Source organism: Amphiura filiformis, chromosome 3, assembly GCF_039555335.1.
Source record: "Amphiura filiformis chromosome 3, Afil_fr2py, whole genome shotgun sequence".
Taxonomy (NCBI): domain Eukaryota; kingdom Metazoa; phylum Echinodermata; class Ophiuroidea; order Amphilepidida; family Amphiuridae; genus Amphiura; species Amphiura filiformis.
In genome coordinates, this window is record NC_092630.1 from 77,610,287 (window position 1) to 77,629,663 (window position 19,377).

A 19,377-nucleotide genomic window follows, 5' to 3' on the forward strand; every position below is an offset into this window, starting at 1 on the left:
ACACGCTGAAATCAACGGACCTTGACATGCACCAACAAATCAGACCCGGGTCATATATCCTTATAAGGTATGAAGATGATGTTCTTAGAATGATATTTATAACATGGCAATTAGATGTCTCAAATGATACCACCTGTATAATAACATCCATTTGCTTTCCCTTCCCCCATCGCGATACCACCTCTAACCGTAAATGGTGTCCTGTGGTGTCCTGGTGGACATGGTGGAAGAACACATTTTACTCACATCACTATGATCACGACATTGCACCAGACCCAATGTATCTACTGATATTCCACGAGGAAACGAACGCACTCCAAATAAAACCTCTCTCCGCATAATGGATAACATTGAAATCAGTTATATATATAAAAAAATTATAAAAATATTCCTTATTGTATTATTTTCTCTCAATAGCATCACAGTTGAAAGTGCGTTCGTATTTCTACGAGGTAACCCCGCCAATGATTGAAAACAGTAAACACTACTGTACTCCGCAACTCAACCCACTCATCAATTGGATGGAGGAATCCCACGTGACGCCGTGCTAGCAACAGATGCCCGGATTGGTTACGAGGTTACCAAGGCGACGGATGAGAGATAACTCATTAATATATGGATGATACCGGGATGTCCAACAAGAAGGACCTGTCTTTATACTGAATCGCTCTTAGCGTGGTTTGTCTTCTTTCTTGTTTACAGGTACTTTTCGTTAAAATAGGTCAATTTACATTAGAATGAGATACATATAGGACTGTTGAGATGAAAAACAAACTAGATCATAAAAATGAATAAATATAAAACAAGTTGTTTAACACATGGATATATAAATAAACAGAAGTATATATGACGAGTCTAAAATAAAATAAAATTTATGAAGAATATTTAAAAGATCGTATATCAAAAGAGTCAATGTTTATTCAACATTGTTCACGATATTTTGACATTATCTTATCATATTGTGGGATAGGCTTTTACAATCTGTTGCAAATCACTCTATACCATGTTAAACATCTTTGCTGGTCAGTGGGATAGCCTCCCCTTGGAACATAAGGTTACTTTGCATGCCATGCCATTTAAAGCCATATTATAACATTTCTGTAAAAATAGATTAGTAGGCCTATTTATTTTCCATAAAATGTTAGCTTTTACTGTCAGATATGTCCCCTTTTAATTTTGAGCCGAACAAGTGAGGTAAAGCATAGAAAATTGGAATTTACTACTTGCGCCCATGCATGTTACTCCCGCGGTTGTAATACAGTACGATCCTCAGGGGGTGTGTATGTGTATCCCGCACGCCGTTTACGTACTGTGCATCGTTGTTCGACTAATATTTCCATCGTAATAATAAAACGCCGGTTACATCGTTTTATTCAAAATCTCGGATTTTGACAAAAGATAAACAATTGGTACCGTAAGCTTTTAGCGGGTTCGCTGTCGGACAAGTTTAGAACTGGCAAGCTTTCGTCAAGAGTAGCTCAGGACAAAATACCTAAGAATGATCATCTGACATCAGTCGATGATCACTGACCTCATAGGCAAGGGTAGTCTAATATTTATTTAATAATCACACAAAGAGGTATGGGGCAACCTACTTTGTTGCAAACTCTCTGCAATTGCATCAGCCGATAGGCGAGGTTTGCTTGTTTTCTGTTGACAAGGGGCAGTCTTCAGTGAACTGTTCTTTTCAGAGCCACCAAACATTTAAATTTAGCAGATAGACGAGGTCTGCTTGTTCTCTGTTGATAAGGGGCAGTCTTCAGTGAACGGCTCTTTTCAGAGCCACCAAACATTTAAATTTAGCAGATAGGCGGGGTCTGCTTGTTCTCTGCTGGCAAGGGACAGTCTTCAGTGAACGGCTCTTTTCAGAGCCACCAAATCTTTTACATTAGCAGATAGGCGAGGTTTGCTTGTTCTCTGTTGACAAGGGAGTCTTCAGTGAACAGCTCTTTTCAGAGCCACCAAACCTTTTACATCAGTAGGCAAGGTACTTTGTCCTGAAAAAGTCAGAGCTACTCCAGACGAAAGCTTGACAGTTCTAAACTTGTCCGACGGCGAACCTGCTAAAAACTTACCAATTGTTTATCTTATCATATAGTTATTGTAAAGTGGCATGGCATGCAAAGTAACCTTATAGTACATGGTGTTACGTAGAGTTATCATAAGTCAGTGCAAAATTTGCTACATTAGTGGAACCAAGGTTTTTTTGCATCCTTATACCCTAGGTAACAAGACCTGAGTTGGTTCCATTTTTTTCGAATGTGTCTTCGGCGGCCATTTTGAAATTCAAAATGGCCACTATATTTAGCCTTTTTAAGCCATAATTTGTCCCGAAAGTGCACAAAGTCATATTTTTTAATGATTATTTATACTTTTGATTGTCAAAATCCACTAAGAACATAATTAGGATCATTTTCTAGAATCCAAGATGGCTGCCAAATCCAAAATGGCCGCCAATTTGTCTAAAATGGTCTGCTAACTATAAGGACATTGATTTCTTTCCTTTTTTGCTGATTTATTCACTACGTATGTTTATGAGAATCCACTGAGAAATAAAAACTTAATTTGGTCCATTTTCTCCTATCCAAGATGGCCTCTAAATCCAAAATGGCCGCCGTTTATTAAAATATAGTATACCGCTTTAGGCAATTACTATCATTGAGAGTAAAATACATGTATCTCATTTCTGTCAGATATGGATAAGAAAATGATTGCAAACATCTTAACGTAGCGCAACAACATTGTTTAAGGAGAAATGGCCACCAAAATGTCTTGAAATTGGCTAAGATTAATATGTCAGCATTTATGCAATGAAATGCAGAAAATCATGTGTTTAGAAGTTGAAATTTCAATATTGTAATTCACCTTCAGACATTTATGATAGAGATGACCTTGAGGCATAGTTGTCATCATCCATGTTATCAGTATTTTCAAGTTCCTCAGCACAGCTGTATTGGTACACTCTTCATCTGCTCCACAAGCACATGCTACTGTACAAGTCAGATTGTGTCGTCTGCAGGAACATCATCTGGAGCATTTGCTTATTCCACATCCGCACCTAACAAGCTCGACAACAGACTCGGGAGCTATTGCAATGTCTGACAGGATAGGTACTGGAATGTTATCTGCATCACTCGACCATCCTACCTCGAACGGGTCTAGAATATTTGGATTTACCATAAGGTCTTGACTACAAACATTATGCTTGCATATAAAAAAGCCGTTGCTTGGGTCATGATATGGACATTCTGTCCAGCGTCAGAGATCTCTGCTGCATGTAGCATGATTAGAGTGTCTGCTTTCCTCTTGTGTACTAAAACCTGTCGATGGCTGAACATCATTCATGTTGCTTTTCACATGCAGATGTGTGACAGTGACTATGAAGGTTGCCGTGTCATCTTTGATAATTATGGAAGCGGAAACTCAATCAAAGATATAATCAGACGTCGCAAGTTAGGAGTCCAATCATCAGTGAGAGCCTACATTTTTGCTGACACAACCCCCATCCATGACTCAAAGCTATTTTTGGCTAACAATGAAACTAAGGACACTCTCGCAATCTACCTGGCAAACAAAGTTTTGAAGCTGAAGATGCCAGTAGTCACTGTAACACGTCTGCACGTGAGAAGCAACATGAATCATGTTCAGCCATCGACAGGTTTTAGTACACAAGAGGAAGCAGACACTCTAATCATGCTACATGCAGCAGAGATCTCTGAAGCTGGACAGAATGTCCATATCATGACCCAAGATACAGGTGTTATGGTCCTTGCTCTTCGAAGACTAACGGTTCTTGGTCTTCAGACAATCATACTTATGGGAACAGGTGACAACAGAAGGAACATCTTGCTGAAACCAATACATATCCGTCTTGGGACATCAAAAGCAGGATGCGACACATGTGGACATATCAGAGGTATAGGCAAGAAGACTGCCTCCGATGCCTTCACTGAAGCAACACCTGAAGAACTCACAGCACTGAGTCAACTTGGTGATGCAGAAATGCCATCTCAAAGTGTTGTTTCAGGCTGTGAGAGGTTTTTGTGCAGGTAAATGAGATGGAAACGCTTCAAGAGCCAACCAGGGGGGGGGTTGATAAAATCCCTCCAACCTCTGGTCCGTGGCATCAACACATTCTGCGGGCGCATATGCAAGCATATATTTGGAGTCAAGACCTTGTGGTAAATCCAAATATTCCAGACCCGTTCAAGCTAGGATGCAGAGTGATGCAGATAACATTCCAGTACCTATCCTGTCAGACATTTCAATAGCTCCCGAGTCTGTTGTCGAGCTTGTTAGGTGCGGATGTGAAATAAGCAAATGCTCCAGAAGATGTTCCTGCAGACGACACAATCTGACTTGTACAGAAGCATATGCTTGTGGAGCAGATGGAACTTGAAAATACTGATAACATAGATGATGACAACTAGGCATTAAAATGCCTCAAGGTCAACTCTATCATAAACGTCTAAAGTTGAATTACAATATTGAATTTTCAACTTTTTAAAACTCGATTTTCTGCATTTCATTGCATAAATGCTGACAAATTAGCTGAAAATCTTAGCCAATTTCAAGATACTTTGGTGGCCATTTCGAAAGGTGCAATACACCTATTCTCCTTAAACAATGTTGTTGCACTATTTAAGATGTTTAGAATCATTTTCTTATCCATATCTGACAGAAATGAGATACATGTATTTTACTCTCAATGATAGTAATTGCCTAAAGCGGTATACTATATTTTAATAAACGGCGGCCATTTTGGATTTATAGGCCATCTTGGATAGGAGAAAATGGACCAAATTAAGTTTTTATTTCTCAGTGGATTCTCATAAACATACGTAGTGAATAAATCAGCAAAAAAGGAAAGAAATCAATGTCCTTATAGTTAGCAGACCATTTTAGACAAATTGGCGGCCATTTTGGATTTGGCAGCCATCTTGGATTCTAGAAAATGATCCTAATTATGTTCTTAGTGGATTTGACAATCAAAATTATAAATAATCAGTAAGAAAAATATGACTTTGTGCACTTTCGGGACAAATATGGCTTTAAAAAGGCTAAATATAGGGGCCATTTTGAATTTCAAAATGGCCGCCGAAGACACATTCGAAAAAAATGGAACCAACTCAGGTTTTGTTCGTAGGGGTATTTAGAAGCTACAAAGCATTGGTTCCACTAATGTAGCAAATTTTGCACTGGGTTACGTAACACCATGTACTATTATGTTCCAAGGGGAGGCTATCCCACTGACCAGCAAAGATGTTTAACATGGTATAGAGTGATTTGCAACAGATTGAATATCATACATGTCATATAAAGGTCGATTTATTGACAGTCCTATCATCATGATCAAATATGTTTCACGTAACCCTCAGTTTGTAATATTTATAAACAAATAAAAAGATATAAAAAAGAAATTAAAAAAAATCAAAGAAAAGGAAGAAAGAAAGTATAAGGAAGAAAGTCAGTAGTATAGCTCTTAAAACCATGAGCTGGTAAGAGGAACATAAATATATTGCAACCGCGCAGGTATAAATGCTTTATATGTTCAGCTGGATAGGGAAGATTTCTATTCCACGAAATACGGTCCAATTAAGATATTCTTATCTGTCATGTCTGCAGGTTATATAGTTTTATGATATCGATATCCACACGCACCACACGGTGTTCCTACTACGTTATGCAACATTATATCCAACAAATTCATTTTTAACTTGTGTTATTATGGTTTTTGGTGTTTTGGTATATATATCTTCTTCTCAACAGGCCTCCATGATAACTTGACCGCTTTTATATATAGATTTCAAACATATCTAAAATATAAATAACGCTAAGGTGAAGTAACGGAATGCGTGGTTTTATGTATACGTTATCTTAAAGGTTCTAGCTTGAACGTACGTTACGTCAGTAAATGAGCGTTGGTTGCGCTTTGGTGATGATGGGTATCATTTCTTCGTTGTCGTCGTCGTCGTTGTTGTCATCATCATCATCATCGACATCAACATCAGTATTATCATCATCAACATCGCCATCTTAATCATCGTTTTCATGATCACTGTCGTCATCGTTATCATCATCACCGTCATCGTCGACATCATCACCGTCATCGTCGACATCATCACCGTCATCGTCGACATCATCACCGTCATCGTTATCATCATCACCGTCATCGTCGACATCATCACCGTCATCGTTATCATCATCACCGTCATCGTCGTCTTCATCACCATCATCAACCTTACCATATGAACCATCGCAGAAACACAAATTCGGAGAATCCTTACAATAATAATTGAAAATTGAAATACCATTTTCGATGTAAACACCTTGGAGGTATTCTATTTTAATCTCTCGATTTGTCAAAGGTAAAACAATGGCTTAATATCCATTAACCCTTCAAGGCAGAAATATATTTTTAGCGAAAAGGAAAACACACATTTTCTATAGTTCTCATTTCCGCTAGTAATTTGATTAGTTGCACCTTTATTAAATCTTCGACAGATGTGACTCACCTGCAAATAGAATATATGGGAGCAAAATATATCAGATTGTGTTTGACTAGGTAACCTGAACATATTACTGGAATCATTCCTGCTTACAGAAATAAAATGCTCCATTGCTTTTAGCGAAATTGGGAAAACTCGGTCGTTAATATATTAAACATTTTTAAATAGGAATATGATTTAGGGAGATAAATCGAGATGAATCTTTGATGAGCTTTTGATTCAAGCTGTGGTATTTTGTCAATTGTGATTGATTGATTCATTCATTGATTGATTATTGATTGATTGGTTGATTGTTGATTGAATGATAATTTTGCAGTATCAGAGCACACCTCTAGGTTGCATGAATACTGCATTCAAATGGTTACAACAATTTAATTCCACGAAAGACCGTCAAAAATGTATGTGAAGTTGTTTGTTGCCAGAACCGTATCAGTCAACAACATAATTGTTATAATACAAATAATACTCTAATAATTAATTTCTGTGATGTGATTTGTTGTCCACCAATCCGAATTCCTAGATTTTGCTTAGAAATCTAACTCAACCGTTTAATTGTCAATTGCAATTTATAACATGCAGAGGCTCCGGAAGAGTTTGAATATTGGGTGGGGGAAATGGCATCTGGCTCAAGTTATCGGGGGGGTCTATGGTACTTGTCCATAGCCACCAAAATTATTGGGGGACGGGCTCCGACCCCCTCCCCGGTTCCAAAGCCACTGCCATTATAGCCTACTTACTGGTGATATAAAATAAAAATGTGTAAATGATTTATCACAAGTGGCCTCGTGTTTGTCCTATTTGGCGCGTGTCATATCCAAAGATATGGGCGCCATATTTTACAAGAGGCGAGAATAAATTGGTGGCACCCACGCAAAAACGGTGCACGGGAAATCTATATTTAGTTGCATTTCCTAGAATGAAAACTAATTTAAGAAGCCGTCTATTACGAGAACAGGTAATGTAATATGGGGGAAAGTCATTAGGCTATACGTATTATGCTATGAAGACATGGCAAACCCCAAAGCAATTCATTTGCTTTACAAGGATCAAACCCTTAATACTGTCGCCCTATTTTGTACCATCAGCAATAATCACACACTAGACATGCTAGACAGATGTAAGGTGAACCCGATATAGTTATAGTTATCAATCAACTTATTATTTGAATTGATCAATGGTCATATATGAATCGAAAAGAGATACTAGGAAAACACAACCAACCAATTTTCTTTATCACAGTGTTGGTGACAGATTGCTGTGTAATATCGATGAACTTGATATGCGCCAAGCTGGAATTGGCGGAGTCAATGGCCTGATTTCTTTCTGACTACTTCGATTTCTTATTATACATTTCCTTTAGTATATAGCCAACTCCAAATCATGAACAATCTAATGCCATCCTTTGCGGTTGTTTTTTTTTTCCTTGAAGTAGTTCATGAATGGACAACGGTAAAATGACCGGTGTCTCTTAGTAGTTGTGACCATTGACCGGGCTGACTCTACAATCCAGACAGTCATCATGGTCATATACTCACTTATTGGGAATTTTGCAAGAATACAGAAAATCTCAGACGTTTTCACACCCCTTTTTTAGCTTGTTTCCAAGCCAAACTCTATATCATTGGATTACGGCATTAGAAGTATTTTGACTTTTTTTTTAAAACAGGTTCATCAGGTTTGGTAACTATAGAATCTAAAAGTTTTTGATTTGTCAAAATCAGTGAAGAAACATATTATTTTCTTGCTTACAGTTTCGTCAGTGAATCGCTGACTTTATCGAAGGGTTATGATTAGGATTAGGCTTAGGGTTAGGGTTAGGATTAGATTACACGAAATAATCACATGCAGGATCGATCCGCAGCTGCCACACGGGACTTCGTAAACGCAATTAGGAGTTTTGACCTCTCAAGACATGTGTACATCAAAATCTTGGATGTCGCAGAACATTAAAAAAAATAATATGCTAGAGTGAACAATAGCCCATGAGGAGTGACACCGGTCAAGAACTTATATAGGCACCTAGGCACTATAAAAGACAACCACATGGGCCAATCAGTGGTTCACATCAGCTTAGGAACAACAAGAGCGAAGGGGTATACAGTAAACATGATAAAGCATCGGACACGTGAAATAAGATGCTTATGCACTCTGCTCTTGAAGGATGGTGCGCCGTTGTCAGATATGTCTCCGACTACTGAACTACTCCATCTGGTAGGCTATTCCAAACGTGAACTGCAGTGTGGATGAAGGTCCGGTGATGCCAGTAGATATGGTTCTAGAAACTGGTACTGTGAGAGCATGGCAAGGCATGGACAAGCTGGAGCGAGTAGCTCTTCTGACTCCCTGGTTCTGACTACAAATGGCTTTGGTAGCAGTGCCTGGTGTGCATATGCATTTTGTAGAGGATTGTTGCTACAGCCACTTGACGTTTTTGATGGAGAGATGTGATGTTCAGCTCTGTACTGGCTACACGCCTATGATTCGAAGGGCCTTCCTCTGGATATAGTCTCCTAGAGTGGTGGCACTGGCACTCATCAAAGACAATGAGGCGTACTTCACCACACTGTGTGATGGAATACATTCACAACTTGAGCTTTATCAGGTTTATTTGCAACTTATATAGGCCCAGAGCGCCCAGCTTAGGCCTATGTCCTGCTCTGAATGAGACGTTAGAAATGTGCCCCTTCCCATGCCATAAAGCCTACAGTAATTTGAGTTAATCGGAAAGACGTGTTTCTGGATTTTAAGAAAATAAACGGGTTTTATTTCACCCTTACACTTTTTTAAGTTACCTCAAGTACAGAATATTGCAAATAATCTGGGAATTGTGAAATTCTATTTTCATACCCCAAACCGTGTCAGGGTGCACCGGTGATTTGAGAAATTCTATTCGTACGCGCTTTGGAGTCAAACAAAATCACGTAACCCGCCAACCCACGCATTTAGTACTCTCAAGTTATGTAAGAAAGAATACAAATTGACTTGACTTACCATTCGCCCTCGTGGGTATGGGGCCCTTGTCTGCAGTAATTCAGGTGAAGGTACATGTAATGAGCTGTTGGAGCTGGAATCATGGGAACCTGCAATAAACAATTGGCACATATTTTAACAAAATAATAATAATAAATTATGGAGCACCCACCATATCTTACCATGGCGATCATGCATGCTGCCCAAACCAATGACCATTTCATATTCCCGACTCATGAAAGCTCATAAAATGATGTACCATCACCTTTTGTGCATAGAATAACATTAGTGATGAATTGGTGGTACTTCAGCACGGTGTAATGGATGAAATGTGCGATATGGAAAGACCAAAGGATGTTTGAGTAGGCTATATACAGAGGGGTATACCGGGCAAAGGGGACAAGTTTACCCCTAGCTTAAAATATTGAGACAAAATTGACCAAAAGTTAAGTGTACATCTTCATTTGGCATATTTGGCACGGTTTAAACCATATCTGTCCTTATTTTGACCCATTTCAGTTCAGCGTCATAGTCAGCGGGACGAGTTGGAAATCTCCCTCGGTACGCCCCCGTTTTTGAGTATTACATAACAACCTGGAAAAACAAAATCGGGTTTGAAAACCGTCTGATACACTCTATTTGTAATATTGTTTTGTTTGCATCAAAAATTGACATTGACAATGTTATTACCTCTCATTCTTGTTAATTTTAGCATTGATTTTTATCAATTAAACTTTTTAGGTCCATACATTTGGGATATAATTTTGGCTACACTTTGTTTTCCTATAGCCTACTTCATCTCATAGACTTCCTATCGTCAGATATGGATTGCACTTTCAGTCAAAATGATATGTAACTTATTTGGGGCGGCTTCGAAACTCGACAGCCGGTTGGCCGGCGGTTGATGGCGGTTGAACCGCGTTCCATTGTTTAGAACAAACCGGACGGAATCGGCGGACAACCGGCGGTCGAGTTTTGAAGCCGTCCCTTACTCAACTCGATCATGTCGATTTGACCTGAAAAATGATTGACTCGTATATAGTTCCACTGCACAATTAGTATTGGCAAACATCTGAACATCTTTCAAAACATAAACATGATAACGGAAGAAAATACAACAAAACGTCCATTATGAAAACAAGAAAAATATGTGTGAAATAAATATGCTGTGCAGGCATTGCGAGCGATGAAAAACGAAATAAAAATTCTTAAAAGCCGTGTCTTCCTTTTGGCAATAGTGCCTTAGAAATGTCTTCAACAATATAAAACACAACCTAAGACATGCACAAACAAGAATATGTCCTATTATACAGTAGAACCTTGTGTCTCCAGATTCAGCTCACAGGGTGCATGTCACAGGCGGTGTCTCAGGTTTGGATTTCTTTAGATTCATAGGCAAGATGCAAGATGCATGCTGTTCCCAACGCAATGTTTGCAGTGATAAACAACATGTCCACGACAAACTTGTACTCCAAACTTTCATGAACAATGCTTCATTGTCTTTTCGAAGCAGGGGCGTACAAGGCAGACTGTGGAAGGAAGTTGAGCCGTTTGACGGCACTCAGGCAATCATGGAAAAATGTTGGCAAACTTTTGACCGTCTTTTGGCGAATCTCTATACCCCAGCTCCCCCAGTCAATGTTGAACAAATGTCGTCGGCAGATCCGTAAGACCCTCCAACATTGAAAGATGGGAGTGAGGGTTCTGTGCTTCACACACACTCTTCTCGTCTGTATGTGTGTTTTTTTTGTTTTTTTCAAGGATGTGGGGGACACGGTCAAGGTGGTATGGCCACCACACTTCTGGGTCGGCACGTCTTCGAGGGCTTGATATTCCACATCGGGTGGTTTATATAGATGCAACCGTTTTTCTGTAACTTCCTGGTTGGAAACTACCGTGTATTAGAATATCAAACGTCCCGAGTTCTTTTTTGTTGGGTACATATAAAAAAAAATACCATCACGCCCAAACATGCAAGATACATGCATATATAACACTACAATGGATAGGCCTATTCCAGAAAATAGGTGCACAGCTATAAGGAGGGGATATAGACAATTCCAAGCTTTCATAAAATGTTACAAACTATTATAATATTGGAATTCCATTGCAAAAGTCCTGAAAATGGAATAGAGATTGACGGCAACTCTTTGCTCCCGAGAACTCCCGAGTTTTGACCAACAGTATGCTTCGACTATATTTATAAATACGTATTTATAAATACGCACATGACCACCTCCGCACTGACATAACAGCTTGTCGACAGTAAGTCTCGAAGTGACCTTCTATAGCGGATGGTCTGCCTGTACATTTGAATGCAAAGGCGGTAAACTACACGAGACTATTGTGCAGCAAAATTGTCTATTTTGTTCAACTTTGTGATTATTGTAAACGTTTCCGTCGATAAACATTTTTTCCTTCGGCAAATACTTTCAAAATGTTGTTTTTGATAACATATTACAAATTCGGATTCCCCACCCCTTTTAAAATTTGATGATATTTATCTAAAGAGTTCCTATCCTTTTCAAAGGCATGAGAATTTGGTCACGCTTGCTGGTATTGGTATGTCGTGCCCATGGGTCACGTGCGTATTTATAAATACGTTTTATAAATATAGTCTAAAGTAGCTGACCAAGAATATCCCTATTAGGCTGAATGGATCACGGAAATGATTTTTTAATGAACTTGAATTGCAAGTGATTGCAAAAGGGAAAACGGACTTGCAACCCCCTCTGTACGCATTGTGCACCCGTCTGCATGGAGAAGCCAATTTTGTTTCCACCGAATGAATTATGACTGTAAAGGTTGAGTGCACTTTACTAGCCATATTTTCCATCCAATAGAGAACAAAAACGTTCATTACACATAGCGATTGCCAATGCTGCAAGCAGTGGATGAGACATCGACAGTGGACTCTCGGATTGAAGTAATTGCGCCCCTGTAAATAACGGGTCAATAACGAGTTTAGTCACGAGGTGTGTGGTGAATTGATGCACCATGTGCATTGTGAGGATGAATGCCTACGCTGGACGCGGAGCGGAGAGGGAGGGGGATCCGGGATAATATTGACCAAAATGTTATCATTGGCACCTTCTTTTCAGGTTCTTTTTGTCTGTGTCAGACCATAATTAACCCCATTTTGGTCCATTTTATCAAAAATAGCTCAGTTTTTTTGCGTGTTTCGAGTGGGTCAGCGGGACTACTTTGCAATTACCCCCCCCCCCCACCCGCAAAAAAATGGGACAATTAGAATAGCTTGTGACGCCGCGCCATCCACATAGTGCATCCAATTGGCCTCTTCAACTGAAACTCGTTAATATACCAATGAATTAACTTTAATAAATCACTTTTATCATTTTATACAATCATTAGCCTATGACGTTATTGATATTTAGATTATGTAGTTGCATTTAAATTAATGAAATGGTACAGTATATAAGAATAACATTAGCAGCATGCAATGATGGCGCAGTTACTTAGGCCTCTACATTTATGGTCAAAGCATCCACGCATGCAAGCAGAAAATGAAATAAACATACCAAGAAGAGTGGTATTATTTGAGCTGCATGAGCTGCGTTCAACGAATTCAAAATCGGAACCAAATGCTATGCTTCCTCGAGGATCACTCAGCTTGCGAGTGGCAAATTCTCGAGGATCAGTAAGCTTTCGAGCTGCAAATTCTCGAGGATCACTAAACTTTCGAGCTGTAAATTAATTGGCGTGTATTTAGATAACATTTTACAAATATGGATGATATTTATGGTGACCACACATCAGTTAAGTTGAAACACAAGACAATTCAAGATTAATAAATATCATAATAATAAAAGGAATGCAACATTGCGACATTATTAAGATATAGTTCGATTCCACCATGCCTATAATCTGTACCTACTTATTTTAACTTGGAAGAGACCTCAGCAGGCTCCCGTGGAAAATAGTCGGACTTTATAATATTTTGGTTGTAATAATTCGTTAAAACTATTCACACATAATACTTCCCATAATATGCTTCTACGAATAGACTCGTACATGTACAAGTTTACGGCTACGTCTATTTAAAAATAGCACATGTATGTTTACGACTGGTTGTTAATAACAGTTTAGACTTTTCTTTATCGTAAACGATAAAGCTTGTTCACTTGTGTGCTGCGAGTGTATGGCTTTATTTTCCTGGATCTGTATCTTCAAATGTGTTTCTCTCTTTATTTTCCACTTAAAAGCCAGCATGCTTAGGGCTACAAACCTTTTAGTGTGGCTTGAGCATTAAGTTGTTTGAGCCTGGTCCCATATATCAGGACCGAAGCGTATTTCTGAAAAAAAAACACGACCATTTTTCGCTACACAACATAACCTGTGAAACTTGAGGAGTATGCTGTGGCTTGGTTGCTGCGTCGGCTTTTACGGAAATGTTTCTAGCGCCATCTATACGATTGGCACTGCAATCGGACCTTATAACATGAGGGCGTTATTACAAATTATCATTAGGATATTTTTTTAATCGTTCACAATAAACTTGATTCTTTTTTTAATTGACTAGGCCTCAGATCCTATTATCTACACTCAATATATTCCTGCATGCAACTCCTGTTTGATATATTATTATGTTTTAATGGATCCAAGTTGTGATAATATTGGATCCAAAACATAATAATGATAAAATTGGATGCTTTACGCCCAATATTTATTGGTCTCGCTATGAGTTGTAAAATTGGATCGATTGAGCCCATATTTATTGGTCGAGCTATGAGTTTTTAAATATTGGACGAGAAGTAGTCGAGTCCAATATTTTTAAAACTCATAGCAAGACCAATAAATATTAGACGTAAAGCATCCAATTTTATCATTATTATGTTTTGGATCCAATATTTTCACACACTTGGATCCATCAAAACATAATAATGTCAAAACATGGATAATTGGTGGCTGTTTGTTTGAACTTTCCTTGGTAAAATCTGGCAACTCAGACGAAGCATGCAGTGCAGTCATGCACTTCATCAATATGCACGCAACTGAAATATGTTTTTGCTCAACAATATTTCAATATTCATGATATATAAAGAACGCAAGCATAAAATATCTTATGAAGACTTGGCGTATCTATGTACAAGCTTATTTTACCAATCAGTAAAATGGCAGTTGGATACTTACAAGTACTAAACTGATATGGTGTTTCAGAGAGCGCCGGTCCGGGTATATATGAAGGTAAGATGTCGTCTGCGTCGACATCTTCGGTATCCTCTACCTGTAAAACCGGATTCACTTTTGGTGGTGATCGACGCACCTAGGAATAGAAGGTTAAACCGATGTTATCGATATTGTAATAATTACAAAATGTGGGTCTACAATACGTGTATAATTATTTAGTTGCTCAGCGAAAACAAAAACAAAAATGCTTTGAAACCGGGCTTTGAAACCGTTATAAACGTGTTTTGGTTTTGGTCAAAACGTAAATATCATGAAAACGTTTTTGAAACACGTTTTCTATAACCTGAAATTTACACGTTCTATGTAAAACATTTTGTGTTTGCTGGATGTATATTATTGCATTACTGTCCCTGCACAAGAGGGTTCATTCGTCCGAAAATCAAATAAAATAAACGTTGGTTACACCGTTATAGGGAATTAACGGCGCCGGTAGTCCGAATATTTCTCATGATGAAGATCCGTTAGTTTCTGATCCGAAGCCTTCGATAAGATGGCTCGGCGTAAGCATAAAATACACAGAACACCATTCTCCATCTATCGGCGTGGTCAGATCAACGTTAAGGCTATCAAATTCAATTACAATATGTACTGCGCACAAAGTATCCGTACACTTACAATAACAAAAGCAATATCTTACAGACACTACTGTATAACCAAACCACAAATAAAGTAGTCAATAGATGGAGAATGGTGTTCTGTGTATTTTGATACCTTGTTCTGTACGATGTGATTTTATTCCCTATATATTATACCAAATTGAATGAAAAGAGATGATTTTCAAAAGTGCACAAATTAAAACATTTCCTCCTACTTTCATGGCGATTTCCTCTGGCCTTTGTACCGGGCTCATGTCAACAGTCACTCTCTAGCTGTGTTCATGATCGTCATGTTTCGAAAGAAAAGTCCATGGAAATTGTTGTCACTTTTTCTCATTCTAATTGGTATAAGTTGGCGAAATTGGGCGCATCGTTCCGCATGAGGTCTCAAAATACGCAGAATAACTGAAAATCCTGTATCTCTTATTTTGTAATTTAGTTTTTCTTGCTTTTTGGATACTTTTGTGCGCAGTGTATATTGCCGATGCGACTATTACCGATCCAGATACCGGAACTTAATGCCGATTTTAAAACTACATTTGTAGCACTATCGTATTACCTTATTTTATTTTCGGACAATCGAACAAACTTTCCGACTGACGGGCTCGTCTACATCAAATACTAAGACAGTATTTATTCAATTAAAACTAAAAGTTAACTAAAATAATATTAATACAAATTACAACTACAATATAATCAAAGACAAGATGACTGAACAAAAGGCTTATGTTTCAGATAGCTGTAGCTACAATGTAGGGTATCATTAAAAGTAATATTTTCCGTATCACAGTGTCACTATAAATCTAGTATAATGATGAACTGCTCTGCACGTACTGGTTCTTCAATTCAGTTTTTCTATGATATCACAGAATTAAAACTACTAGATATTGACTTTGAGACTCAAGATTAGTCGATCATATTCATTTAAAACGTAAAGTAACCAAAGAAGTTTAAACAAACATTAAGCTATATCTCTGTTAAATAATAAGATCGATTTGTTAAATGCCAGAACATACATTAGGAAAATAGACTTGATAAATATCACGAGGGTAGGTTACAGAACCACCTGTTTCGAAAATGCTGCACACACTGTAATAGAGAATATCAATTTGCTTTTGGCATTGAAACATTACCGTATTTAATAAAACAGTGAATCCTTTCAAATTGGTGAATACTCATTTTAGACACATGTCAAAGATGTTTCATAAATTATTTTCCTGTTTCATAAACTGTGAATATTGTTAGTCATCGATTTTCGCTGAAAAAAACTTTCACAATCAGTTCATTTGTTGAATGTAATTAGCATAAAATCATGCAATTATTGGTTTCCTGAAATTGATATAATATACCTAAAGGCATAATAATAATAATAACATAACCATATATTTAAATACTGCGACCACCTTTAAAATAATAGTATACATACGGCATAAAAGATTCTTATCTGCGCCAGTTGCACATCTATCGAGCACCTACAGCCATGACAGCCATGCCATCATGCACTATAGCAGGTAATGACAGCCATGCCATCATGCACTATTATAGCAGGTAAAGATTCCATCAGCAAGATTCCAAACAAACTAGCCTCTGGGGTAATATAGTGTATGGGGAGGGGACATACTGGGAGAAGGATTTAGGGTGGCATGGGAGTGGTTGTTGTTGTTGGTGGTGGTGGTGCATGTGGTGGTGCATGGTGTGGTAGTAGTGGTGGAGGTGGTGGTGCTGGTGGTGATGGTAGTAGAAGTGATGGAGGTGATGGTGAATGTGACATTAGTAGTGATGAAGATATTAGGGATGCGGCTCATGCAGAATATTGTCATCAGTGGGTATGCCATGCTGCACTTCCTGTTGCAATAAGCAGGTAAGGATTCCATGAGCAAGATTCCAGACAAACTAAATGCTCAGGTATACATGGGACTCAGTGTGATTGTATTTGTTGGTTGGTGGTGATGGTTAGCGTTGGTTTGGGAGTGGGTGTCGTTGTTGTTGCTGTTGTTGTTGCCGCCAAAGATTCCGTTGCCAAGATTCTAGACAAAGTAACTGCTCAGGTATTGGGTTATTATAGTGTGTGTGGGAGGGGAGTACTGGAGAGGGAACGGGTTAATCATTGTTAATGCTGATGTTGGGTAGTGGTGTTGGTTTTCATGGTTGGTGTGGGAGTGGGTGTTGGTATTGTTGTTGTTGTTATGATATACCCTGAGTAATTTAATTTGACTATTTATCTTTGTTTACAAATTAAGAGTTATTTCATGAGTAATGACGTTTTTGGGAATTCCCTCTCATTCATTAAGTTGATCAAAAACAAATTGAATCATTTCTAATTTTGGATAGCTAGAAATCACCATTTTTTAATGTTCATTGTGTTGCACAATTGGGAAAATCCCCTGATATTGTAAAGTGAAAATGACATCATGTTGGGAAAAACCCACAGTAAGTGATGTAATGTGAAAGGTTAATGTTTATCATTATTCTTGGGAATTTCCCAGATTACATCATATATTGTGAATGAAGTAATTCGCTATTAATAGAATGGGGCTTTTTGTTTAGTATTTAAGAAAATGTAAACACATTTCCTTCAAAGAAAGGAAATCGCGAACCAGAAATATTTTATGTAGTCAAGGTACTACTATTTAGCCAGTGATATCGGAAAAGATCTAGAATATGTCAAAGTGCGTACCTCTTCTATGAAAGGAAGTATATTCTTCTGTCGACATGCTGAAATCTGGTTTATGAAACAACACATCTGTCAGTGTAAGTGGAAACATGGGGACAACTGCAATGCAATGCAGGCCTGTTTTCCCATTAGAAATTGTGTGGAAGGTGAAAAGAGCACCATTTTGGAGATAGTCAACCGTGCGAGGATTTTATGCAAATGATATAAAAGTCTTCAGTGAACTTCACTGAACAGTGAACTTCACAGAACAAGTGAATCAGGATATACATCAAGAACATTGAGAAATAGGAACATTACAATTAACAGCAAGAAGAAGGCTGATGAATAAATAACTTTGCTATAAAGAGTGTATATGAAGAGCTTTGTTTCAAAACCCCTTACATCCACTAGGGCAATTTTGAGAACACATCAAAAAATCATCAAAAAAAGTCACTGATATAAGGGGGTTTTCAACAAAAGCAGTTTTTGGGGATGCTCATCCTACCCAAGCATCCCGCCAAAAACTGCTTTTGTTGCAAACCCCCATATATCAGGGTTTTTTTTGATGTTTTCCCAAAATTGCTCAAGTGAATGTAAAGGGTTTTGAAACAAAGCTCTTCATAATGATTGATTGTTTGTGTTTATGTTAACTCACTAAAGTATACTATTGTTAAACCATGCTTTTCTTTTGATTAAAGGACTCAGATATTGTTAACTTAAACAGTGTGTTTTGTTGTGCATTCTGAAGTGAATTTGTGAAAAGGGTGTTTTTGGCCTTCGAGTCATTAACGACTCGTAACATTGTTGTTGTTGTTGTTGGTGGTGGTGGTGGTGGAAAAATGGTGGAGGTAATGGTAGAGGTGACATTAATAATGGTGAAGGTATTAGGGGTTGTGCTACTTCAGAATTCTCTCATCAAATCACGACAAAATGTGATGATCAAAGTAATGTGTTGATTTGTCCAGAAATCAGTCTGATGACGAACAATGATGTGCTTCCTGCTGCATAAGAACACTTGCCTGCTATAGAGCTAGGACATCATGCATGCAGATTAAGATTCCATGAGCAAGATTTCAAACAGTGTGTAGGGAGGGACAGTACTGGAAAAGGAAAGTTGCTGTTGTAGGGGGTGGTGGTGATTTTGGTTTGGGACTGTGTGTTGTTGTTATTGTTGCATAGCAGAGGTGGTAGTGATGGTGGCGGTGGTAGTGGTGGTGATAGAAGAGGTGGAAGTGACATTAATAATGGTGAATGTGTGGTGCTACTGCAGAAGCGCATGCCATGCTGCGCGTCCTACTGTATAAACATGATAAAGTACACTGCACACATAATGTGATGACGACGATACGTGACGACCGAAGTGATGTGTTGCCTGTCCAGAAATCAGTCTGATGGCGTTATTAACAATTAATGTACCAGGCAACATAGACAAGGGAAACAA

At 38.3% G+C, this 19,377-nt stretch overlaps 1 protein-coding gene across 4 annotated transcripts in view; it reads right to left on the minus strand.

Annotated features, from left to right (window-relative positions):
* Nucleotides 1-19,377, minus strand: part of LOC140149179 (uncharacterized) — a 55,821-nt gene that overhangs the window by 34,867 nt on the left and 1,577 nt on the right. For 3 of the 4 annotated variants that reach the window (XM_072171383.1, XM_072171381.1, XM_072171380.1), the window contains exons 2-4: nucleotides 14,631-14,763; nucleotides 13,019-13,183; nucleotides 9,501-9,589 (exon numbers count right to left, since the gene is read on the minus strand). In XM_072171383.1, coding sequence (XP_072027484.1) covers nucleotides 9,501-9,589; nucleotides 13,019-13,183; nucleotides 14,631-14,763 — 387 coding nt within the window. The remainder of the gene's footprint in view (nucleotides 1-9,500; nucleotides 9,590-13,018; nucleotides 13,184-14,630; nucleotides 14,764-19,377) is intronic. The other variant, XM_072171384.1, reaches the window with a different exon arrangement.